The 11,001-nt window shown below is 35.6% G+C and overlaps 2 protein-coding genes across 6 annotated transcripts in view; one reads left to right on the top strand and one right to left on the bottom strand.

Annotated features, from left to right (window-relative positions):
- The first annotated feature begins 1,294 nt into the window (after nucleotides 1-1,294).
- LOC129575029 (uncharacterized) lies at nucleotides 1,295-5,257 on the top strand. The gene is made up of 5 exons (XM_055457821.1): nucleotides 1,295-1,705; nucleotides 1,837-3,049; nucleotides 3,225-4,052; nucleotides 4,128-4,424; nucleotides 4,641-5,257. The coding sequence occupies exons 2-3, from the start codon at nucleotides 1,853-1,855 to the stop codon at nucleotides 3,630-3,632; spliced, it is 1,605 nt and encodes a 534-aa protein (XP_055313796.1). The 5' UTR covers nucleotides 1,295-1,705; nucleotides 1,837-1,852; the 3' UTR covers nucleotides 3,633-4,052; nucleotides 4,128-4,424; nucleotides 4,641-5,257.
- Nucleotides 4,958-11,001, bottom strand: part of LOC129575027 (putative polypeptide N-acetylgalactosaminyltransferase 9) — a 33,100-nt gene continuing 27,056 nt past the window's right edge. For 3 of the 5 annotated variants that reach the window (XM_055457818.1, XM_055457816.1, XM_055457817.1), the window contains 11 exons: nucleotides 10,781-10,950; nucleotides 10,026-10,190; nucleotides 9,139-9,172; nucleotides 8,881-9,040; nucleotides 8,017-8,202; nucleotides 7,914-7,946; nucleotides 7,707-7,849; nucleotides 7,548-7,638; nucleotides 7,265-7,375; nucleotides 5,941-6,048; nucleotides 4,958-5,836 (listed from right to left, as the gene is read on the bottom strand). In XM_055457818.1, the coding sequence (XP_055313793.1) occupies nucleotides 5,675-5,836; nucleotides 5,941-6,048; nucleotides 7,265-7,375; nucleotides 7,548-7,638; nucleotides 7,707-7,849; nucleotides 7,914-7,946; nucleotides 8,017-8,202; nucleotides 8,881-9,040; nucleotides 9,139-9,172; nucleotides 10,026-10,190; nucleotides 10,781-10,950 (1,363 nt within the window). In that variant the 3' untranslated portion in view covers nucleotides 4,958-5,674. Of the gene's footprint in view, nucleotides 5,837-5,940; nucleotides 6,049-6,880; nucleotides 6,986-7,264; nucleotides 7,376-7,547; nucleotides 7,639-7,706; nucleotides 7,850-7,913; nucleotides 7,947-8,016; nucleotides 8,203-8,880; nucleotides 9,041-9,138; nucleotides 9,173-10,025; nucleotides 10,191-10,780; nucleotides 10,951-11,001 lie in introns of all 5 variants that reach the window. The other 2 variants (XM_055457820.1, XM_055457819.1) reach the window with 1 other exon arrangement.

Genomic DNA, 11,001 nt, shown 5'->3' with positions numbered 1-11,001 from the left:
ATTTTTTTTACATCGTATGATTAAAACTAATTCCATCGATATATTGTTTTTTTCTTCCTCTATTGAAATTCTTCGTAACAACTGACTACTACTGCTTACGTTTATTTATGATTCGCTTTTTGTAGCGAGACACGAAATTCCCATTATGAACTTGAATATAGTTTTTAATTTCCATGAAAAAGGCACTTGAAATATTCATCGGCAAGCGTGGGAATATCGGATAATGGTGACAAGAAAAGTGGAAATTTTAAAATCCATTGTTGGCCATTGTGATGTTGATCCATTTAATTGGAATTGAAACGAATTTCATTTTAATTTAAAATTTCAACAATTCAATACACAACAAAATAAATGTATGTGATAAACAACGGAATTTCGAATCTTGTTGTTCAAATGAAATGAAGAAAAAAAACTGTTATCGATATGATTGGATTCAAATGATATGCTGTTAAAGTACTTTGTTTTACGGTCGATTTTTCATACTTGTATTTGATTTTTCTTGTCTAAGTTGTATTAAATGCACGTATGTCGTAGTCGGTGCATACAAACAATTTGATGAAATTTTGGCCGAAACTCTTAAAATATAAAACAATTTAATTTTTTTTTTCCTTTCAAATATCATTCGTCTGACATTTGATTTTGATGCGTATAGTGGATAAAAAAAAGAAACTAATTCATAATTTTGATTTCACTTCTATTTCGAAGTTCATTACCACAATTCGATTTTGATTTTCTGCATGCACTAGCGCATACTGCCTTTGTTTACCAATGGTGAAATACATAAAACAAAGAAAAAATAATAAATTAATCATTGATATTTAAACTTATCAGTTCTGTTAGCATTTAATCGACAACCGAACGTATGAACTAACTGATTTTCATTAATTGTCTTCCTATTCGATTACAATAATAATCACTGTTTGGAATGCATATTAAATAAGTACAAAATCTTTCTCATCTTAATAAATAATATTTTAAAAGATTCTTTCTATTATATATATATATATCGATCTTACATAAATAAATTGTATAGGAAAACATTTTCAGTAGATTTCACCATCGCGTAATGTAACGTTTTGGCCCATTTTCGTGGTAATTTCAGTGTTATATTTAACGTGGATTATGTGCATGGTTCCCAATAAAATGACACCTTCCAATGAAATATTTTAACGCAATGCATATTATTCAAAATGTAACAAATAACGGACGGTTCACATTATGCTCGCTCCATTCTACACAGACCGTACAGCAGATATACAAACACGAAAGAAAGAATGTGAGAATGAACCGCATACAGAAAGAACAATCAAGTAACATAGCTATGTGTACTGTTGCTCTCGTGTATCCTCTGTTGCTTCTCCGCTTCGTTCGTTTCATTCTTGTGTGTGTGCTGGAGCAAGAATATTTTCATAACAAATCGAAGTCTGACTGTGGCGATCGAATTGACAGCTCTCACTGTTTCTGCGTGAAGAACAGTGCAGTTTTTGTGTTCTGAATTTCATAACGATGCAAAATATCTATTTTGAGTCGAATTCAGACGAGATTTTGAGTGTTCATCAACACATTTTTCTGGATTGTGCTGTTGTATTAGTTTTGCATTTAATTCGGTTGTGATTTTTGACTAACAGGACATTTGCAAAACGACAAGAGCACAATATTCGAAATTCAGCATTGCATGGTCAGTTTGGTGTCAGAATTCGTTGAGGCAAGTTGATTGTTGTATTGATGGTTCATTGATTGTTTCTCCAAAACAAATTGTTAATTTAGTCAGTGTTTGATCGAAAGTGCAATAATTCTAATCAATTTGTTCACCATTTTCATTTTCATTTTCATTAGATCAAATTTGGTGAGCATGAAGAGAAAGCGGGCCCAGAACGGGCGACCGAGATCGGTCAAACTATCGCTGAATTCGGTTCTCCGGGATCAATATCGCGCGAATTTTGTGGCACAAGTCACCAATTGGTGCCACACAGCCACCGTCATCACCGTTTTGGCGTCATTGTTGTTTCTCTTCGAGAACAACCGAGCATTCGATGAAGATAACCATGACTTCTTCAGAGGCAATGGATACGAATTGATCAAGGATTGCTTCAAGAACATTTTGAACGAGAACCGACACAAATTGCCGTTGGCCTTCCGCCAAATAATCGAAACAGCAGTGCCAAACTTCCGATGGCCACAACGTGAAGGCATGGGAAACGCATTCAATCAGCTCATTGATCAATACACCACCAATGTCAAGAACAACATCAAAACGTGGTGCTACACCCGTATCAAAACGTTTTTCGTGCTGCAACGGTATGAGCTCAATTTGCTTGGCCATAACATCAGCGACATCGATGTGAAAAATGCCACCAAATCAGTTATGTTCAACAATATAGTACCAAGTGCGAATGTGGTGCGGCTGCTCGAGCAAGCGCGTATGATCGGAATACCAGTCGGTACGAAGTTATGTGATCTCGTCCGTGGTAGTTGGTTCCAGACAATACCGATATTCATCACCATTCAACGGCTAGTGTTCAACCACCATGAAAGATACGAGCTCTTGAATGATCTCTGGCGCCGATATTATCGGGATCGATTACACAACGCCATGCCATCCATTGCACGCCCACCGAAAATAAAAAACTTTCGTGTAATTCCGATTCATGACTTCAAGATGAAGCACATCCGGATCGATATTCACCTGTTCTATCAAATGGCGCGCAAATTGGGTGCCATCAAGTTGGCAAAAGGATTGTTTGGCCAGCCGGTTAACATTTCGAAAAAGGTCTACGACAGCAATCCATTTGTGTCCTGGGACACAATATTCAACATGGACAAGATTCAGAAAGTCGGCAATCGCAAGACATTTGACTACACAATCGTGACGGATAGTGTGGCTGTTTCGTTGTGTTTCCTGAAGCCAGAATGCCCCTCACACGAATATTCGCACGAGCAAATCAACGAAATGTACGAAAATGGTGTTTTCCGCTTCGTGCTTGGCATGGATCCTGGTGTGCGAACCTGGAATGTCACGGTGCGAAAACATATCGCATCCGGTGTGGAAGTGAGTAACAATGATTTGTTTGTTTGTTTTGTCAGTCATTTCATTTATATGCATATAATCATGATTCTTTGTTCTTTTTTCTTATTTTTCTTTTTTGATTTGTTTGTTTGTTTTGTCAGTCATTTCTTTTATATGCATATAATCATGATTCTTTGTTCTTATTTATTTCACACAGGAAAACATCACGATCGACGGTCCGAAATACCATTTTCGAGCGAAATATGGCAAACGAAAGCGCCAATCGGAAAAATGGCTACGATTGTTCACCGAATTGGAGCAACATGACCGAAATCAATATCCATTCTATCCATCGCCCAAGGGAGCCTCAAATTGGATGAGTTACATCGAACATCGTGTGAAAATGTTGCAGCCTGGAATGGAGGTTTACACAGCACGCAAATACATTCGCCTCAATCTCGATAAACATATCGAGGAGACCCGTGCAAGTGATACCATCGCTGCTTTTTTGACCAGAAAATTGCCATCGCTCATTTTCCTTGGTGCAGCTCAAATGGCTCCAAATTCGCCAATTGGTATTAAGAAACGGTTGCGGTGCCCTGGTACGGAGTACGGAAACTACTGAACAGCTTCAAGAAACTGCACAATTGTGTGGTGGTGATGGTTGACGAGTACAAAACATCGCAGACGTGTGCAAAGTGCTTTCGGCCATTTGATCGACGTACAAAAAAGGACCGCTACAAAGTCTGCCGTCAGTGCATTCCACATGCAGCAAACATCACGACTGACAAACACCTGAGCAGTGTGATCATCAGCAAGAAAAGCAACCGGTCGTATCAACGAGAGCGACGACATGTTGTTGCGGAATATGAACGATTGAATGTACATCCAGTGTATTCACATGGTTTAGTGCCGAAACTCAATGTATGGTTCAAAAACTGGCAGCTAAACACTGATAACACATGGAACGATTCACGTCATCCACATCAACAGAACACTGTTTGGCATCGGGATGAAGTCGCTGCCAAGTGCATATTGTACAAAGGTATGTATCATACATTGAAAAAAAAAGTGAAATATTCTGGCTAACAATTGTTGTTTGTGATTTCGGTTGTTTCAGGTCTTTGTATGATAAAGGGCTTGGATGTGCATCCGCAACTGTCGAGACAACATCATGCAGTAGCTGCAGCCGCGCAGAACAATGCCGAAGGCGACCAAGATGACAACGATAGCGACAGCGACGATGATTACGTTTACGTTCTCGACGACGTGTCCGATGAAGAATAGTTTTTAGTTGATGTAGGATTAAGTTTTCAAACAATAATAATTGTAACTTTTTGTTACTTTGCTGGGCTTTGAGTATTGTGGCCTTGTCCGAAGTACGGGGCTTAGTCGGATCATATAAAATACCTCGTAGGTGAGTATCACTATTCATTAGCATATTGAATATTGATTCATAATCGTTTTTATATCATTCTAATTGATTTGTTTTTACTGTTCTTTTTCTACTTCCATTGTGACGTTAAAAATGACTGAAACTACACCCAAATGTGGGCCCAAATTCAACCGTTTACATACGCTTGGCAATGGATGTATTTGCGTTAACAATTGTTCCTTGGGACATAATGGCTAGAACAAGTTATACTACTCGAAAACAGCGTTATGTGTATGCATTTCCATTCAGATCTAAAAGACTTGTGCAATTTGATTTGATTGGGTTTTCTGTTTTTTTTTGTGTGTGTGTGTGTATGTGGGAACGAAATTGATTTGATAAATTTATCAAAGAATAGAATTCTTTTTTTTTGGTGACATTTTAAAATGTGGAAATGTCCATTGGAATACAAAAAACAAATTCTCTTCAAAAAGTGTGTGCACAAAATGGAAATCACATAGAATCTTCTAAGAGACGCTGCTGATCGACGATTGATATGATAATAATCACTATAGTGATATATATTCAGAGGGGACATTTTATTTGATACACTTTTTTTTTTAAAAATATAGTGTAAGTTTTTTTTTGCTTTCAAGATCGATAAATGTTCTTCATTATTTTTATTCAGTGATGTCCAATATCGAACTCGGATATTGTGCATCAGCATCGTAAGTAAATCTGCTCTGTTTTGAACTGTACGGATATATGTGATAGTTTCTTTCAATAAAACCTGGAATGTATACATAAATTTATGCTACTTAACACATGATTTTTGTGATTAATTGGAAAAATAAAAGCGGAAACAAAAACTATTCAAAGCCATACTTCATCTAGCTTACTCAATCTTGTCCTAATTGTGATATTTTTTTTCTTCTTGTATTTACAATTAATTTCGACCATTTTGAAACTTATCATTCTCATGATTATGATTATTTGAAAATTGAATTCTAAAAATGTTTATTGCAAATGCCTTGTGTAACAAATTGAATTTGAAATGTACTTTTATCTCTTTTGACATATCTCCATGAGATGTTGAAATATCACATTTGTGTTTTTTGTGTTTTTTTTTTCTTTCAAGAAAAGATTTATTTCAACATGTTTTTTCTGGGTGTATTTCGATTTTTTCTGGTTTTCAATAGATATATTTGTTGTTGTTGTTGTTGTTGTTGTCAACCTGTGTCTTGGGTTTGATGCATTTTTGTTTGCCAAACATTAAAATTGTCGCCTATCAAGGTTTATAATTTGCTACGATCAAAATTCTCCAAACGCCATTTTTGTGATTCTTTCGTTATATTGCACTCTTCCATGATGACTTTATCTTTTGACTCAATTATCGCCAAGCATTTTTCGGACGAGCCATGCCGAATTTGTTTCGTGTTTGAGTCATATGACCAAAGCTTTAAATAAAAAGGTTGAGGAAAAAACGAAAAAAAAAGTTAGAAAAAAATATGATAATTCCATCGAGAATTAATTGATATTGAAAAAAAAATCCGCTGGTTACCTGATTGCCTTTAGATCCATGACACGGATACAGGACCACGTCATTTCCGGAATAGTCCAGACACGCCTCATCTCGCCGAATTTCGCCAGCTTTGCTCAACATCCAGTACTTTATCAAATTTGAATCACAAAACCGAAATTGAAAATGGTTAGCTTTTATTTGTCTACTTTATTTTTCGATCGACACGATCTTCCAAATGAAAAATTGCTTTCAATTAACAAAAAAAAAATCTAAAACAACACTTTCAATTTGAAAAAAATCGTCCAATCATCAGTATTAATGATTTTTTTTCTTCAAACATTGTATTTCATCACAAGCATGGAATAGAAAAAAGATGATGTACTTAGCCGCCGCCGAGTCCAGAAATCAATCAATTTGTTATGTTATCGTTAGATTATAAATTTATAAGTATTATCATCCTTCAACCGCTTTCCATAATCGTAGGACATGCACTCAAGTGTTGTGAGATGTATTAACAAATTTAGTTTTGATGGGGAGTAGCAGTAAGGAGAAGAATATTCAAGCGAGTGAAACATTGTAAACGCAACCATTGCCGAAGGTTCATCGGGAAGTTAAAATAAGAGGTCGCAAAGAGAGAGAAATATTAAGCTTAAGATAGAAAAAGAGAGAGAGAGAGAGAAGGAGGGATGCCCACAAAAGGAACGAAGTCGCTGAATTTACTTTTATTCCCGCAACCACACCTTGGATTTGAATAAAGTAAGCAAGTACCAAGTACCTCCTATGCACAGTATCTGTGGCTTCCAGAATAAATAATGATGAAATTGGTTTTATTTAAAATGTTTTTATCATGAGTATCTTAATCATTTTATATGGAAGGCTTGATGAGTTAAAGCAAATAAGCGACATAAAAATGCAAATAAATTCTCTTCATAATTGTTTTCGTTTTTTGATCTTTTGTGTGTGTGTGGTAAAATTGTACCTGATTTCCACCTTGATTGTGACAAGGCCACAAACCAATTTCTAAATGCATGTCCTCCGGTTTACAGGCTGAATCGATGCACATTTCAGACCAAATATTCGCTATCTATAAAATATTAACAATCGAAGAAATTTATTTTTGTGTCTCTTGCAAGTTTAATATAGCACCAACGAAGTAGGAGAAAAATGCCAACAATATTGGCGTCGAAATTCCTCAACTTCATTTTGACAGACTATGAGTTTGTTGAAATGGAAGTGTTTTAAAAAAAAAATCAACATTTATTTCAGTGGAATTGAGTGAGTGGTCGTCCAGTTTTGGATTGATTTCTGATTCGATCGGTAGCATCACATCGGTTTCTTCAATGCAAATGCCTAAATTATTAACCTGATTTCCGCCTTGGTTGTGACACGGATATAATCCGACAGCTTTTTTCAAATCCTTCTTACGAGCCGGCGAATCCAAACATGTACGACCACCATAACCTAAATTCTTTATCTATACACAAGACCAGAACCAAAAACAAAATTTACTCAAATTTCCTTTTTGGCATTTTTTTCATTCAAATTCGTCGGTTTTTGTTCCAATTCAATTGAAATGACAAATATATTGAGATTCATTTCATTTTCCTGCAATAGATGAAAAGAGAAAACAAGAAAATCGATGTTACCTCGCCAGAAGCGACAGCTTCGCCTGGAATAAATAGCTCTGGATAGATGTTATCCAAATACCACTTGAAACTTTTGCAGCCCAATTTGTCTCTGCAAATGACAACAATTCATGAATTTTCATTTTTTGCGCATCATCATCACGTTTTGAATTTACGAACCGTAATTTTTTCCGATCGGATACATCGCCATAGTCTCCTTTTTCATTACCAATTCTTTGATAATAATATTGTGCATAGTCATCTAACCATACTTCAGCCAAACGAACGGAATTTCGTTTTAAAACGTTCACACCAGAACGCCACTAAAAGAAACAATTATTCATGAAATTAAGTGGACTAAAATGTTGAACACAGCAATACTCATACCTTATACGGGGATCTTTTACGGAAAATGTGTCCCTATTTAATTAAAAAATATATTATATCGAATATATCATCATTATCTTATTCATATAAAAATAAATTTTACCACATGTGAACAGGGGACTATCTCCAATGTGCCTCCGCACATCCACGACTTGAACGACAATTCCAGATTTTCGCCGCCCCAAATATCAAAATGTGGATCGTAGTAGCCCAATCGTTCAAAGAATTTGCGATCAATTGCAAAAAGTCCACCAGCCATCGTCGGTGAATAGACTGGTTCGGCCGAGCTCTGAATATAAATTTAAAATTGAAATTCTGTATTAATTTTCAAAAATTGGTATAGGATATTGTTGACGCAACATCCATTCCGGACAACCAGAAGCAATATCGAGAAGTTCTTTCAGTTTCTTTTATCGATGATCACGTTGTTAATTAACCTACTAAGCCGAGATGTTAAACTGGGCCTGGAACTTTGCATACATTTTTTTATTGGCCAAAATTATTCCGTAGCAATGAAACAACAATACAGAACAAATTGAAAAGCTGCTAAATTAAAAGCGTTGCTGTGGTAACTTCAACGTTAATCACATGGAGGTTATTCTGCAGTAATGATCAACATTCGATAGAAAAAAGTACGAACAAAAGTACAGATTTAATTATTCATTGAAAGTAAATGCAAAGTTGAGTGAATCAAAAAAAAAAGTTCCCAGATTGAATGAAAGGTGTAGGGAAAAGGGCAAACAAGAAATAAATGAATAAGAAGAAGAAGAAGAGAGCTGAGATTTCGGTCGAAATGGTTGATCGTGCTCGCTATGGTTGTCGTCAAACAGAATCTAATTTTCAATGGTCGGCATCGTTTTCGACCCGTTTGAATAACGAAAAAAAACGACTCAGTGAAACCAGTCACATCGAACGAAAGCAATTACTGGGCAAATTGAGAGCATTTTAAAACTAAACAAAATGTTACCTTATGCCGTTTACGTTCACGTTCAGGTACTGCATGCCAGTTAAATTGTAAATTCCAATCAAAACCACCAACATTAACACCTCCCGAATCTCGATAATGATATTCCATTGTTGTATCGTCAATTACATCAATAACTGGACATACAACGGTTGTTGAATTCCTGAAGAAGAAAAAAACGAGAGGGAAGGAGAGAAGAACGACGAAGTGAATGTTAGTTCTTTCATTTCGTTATAGTTACACTAAAATATCCGCACATACCTAGCAATCCTATCCAGAAGAGGCTCGATCCACCCTACGAAAACCAAAACGGTAAATTATAGAAAGGAACATCGTGACGAATTTTAGTTGGACAAACATAACACAATGCATCAACACAATTGAATGGTTTGGAGCGAAAATGTAATACAGAAAAGTTGCGTGGAAAAATGTCGATGATGAATGAGCGGAAAAGGGATAGCTATCCCTTTTCATTTGACATTTTTCCGCTCAACTTTTCTGTAATACAGAAAAGTTGCGTGGAAAAATGTCGATGATGAATGAGCGGAAAAGGGATAGCTATCCCTTTTCATTTGACATTTTTCCGCTCAACTTTTCTGTATTACATTTTCGCTGCAAACCATCCAATTAATGTGTTGACAAGGCACTTATTGTCATAACAAAGCATTTAATATTCTGAATTGGAACATCTCAAACAAAAAAGTCAGTAAATCGAAGTGCCCGTCTATTAGTGACCTTAAAAGTGGCAATAGTCTGTGTATTCTTTTTTTTCTAGACAAACAATATTGATATTCACAACTTGATTTTTTTTTTGTTTAAATCGAAACAAAGAAACACGTCTTTTATGTTTTTCCTGTTTCACGTCTTTTATGTTATATTTTGACATAATTCTTAAATTCCGTGAACATTTTTATATCTTTCAAATCGATTCATCCGGAGAATTTAAATGTATTTCACGTGAAAACGCGTTATTTTACGATTAAATTTGCATACAAAAACAAACGCTATGGATATTTTTACGGTTAAGTCATCAAGAGAGCTATTAACTCAGGGACATTTCGAATGAAAATGAATTTGCAAAAAAAAAAATAAACAGGTAGAAATACGCTCATCCAAGCCAAAATAGAAATATTTGACATTATACGTACCCATAGTACATTCACAATGACTATCAAGATAAGTTAACACAGGTGCTGTGGCATACTTAGCGCCGAGCAGACGTGCCCTTATTAAACCCTCACGTTTCTTGGCACGAATGATTTTAACCTTTGGGTTCGATGCAAAATAGTCGTCCAATTGTTTTTTGGTATGTGCTATCGAAAGAAAAAGAAGAAAAAAACGAAAAGAGATATGATTGATTTTTTGTTGTTGTTTTCAATTGTCTTTCACACCCGAGCCCGTGACACGTTCATGTAAACGAGAGCAAACAAGTACGACATGTATCACTTGTATGGATCTCTACGATTAATGGCAATCGTTGACGTTCCAAAACAACGACGGTTGAAACGCCTGCGAACATATGACGGGCCCAGGTGGGTCATAATAATTTATTCGCATGATTTTGCAAATTTGTTAATGTTTAAATCAGTACCACTGACTCTTATAACTAGTGTTTCTTTTTTTAATTTGTCGATATCATTCATTAAAGAAAGGAAACATTAGAAAAACAAAACTCCATTCATAATTCTCATACATTGATACGTTGTCACTTTCTATTACTGAATTGAAAGAAGACCATAACGTGATAATTATAATTATAGATTATGATTGTTGTTTCATTCATATTTATATGTTGTAGCACAAATCGTACGGTTAATATTTTCTTGCACGAAATTTAATGGGTTTTTGATTATCGAAAACGATATAATTACACACTTTCGAATATGTTTGAAAAATTACTTACGCATATCGGAGTAATCATCAACTAAAATAATGTGACCAATTAAATGAGCTGGCGAACGATCCAGTACGGAATGAACAGTTCGCAATAGCACAGACCATGCCTCATTATGAAAACAAATAATAATATCAGTCGGTGGAAGATCGTCTAGGTAACGGCCTTTTTCTTTGCACCTGTGAGAGAGAGAGAGAGAGAGAGAGAGAGAGAGAGAGAGAGAGAGAGAG

Source organism: Sitodiplosis mosellana, unplaced genomic scaffold (genome assembly GCF_009176505.1).
Source record: "Sitodiplosis mosellana isolate CC-2019 unplaced genomic scaffold, AAFC_SMos_1.0 Smas_scaffold_6166, whole genome shotgun sequence".
NCBI classification, from domain to species: Eukaryota; Metazoa; Arthropoda; class Insecta; order Diptera; family Cecidomyiidae; genus Sitodiplosis; species Sitodiplosis mosellana.
Note: the sequence above shows the minus strand (reverse complement) of the source record. Positions and strands in the feature narration are given on the sequence as shown.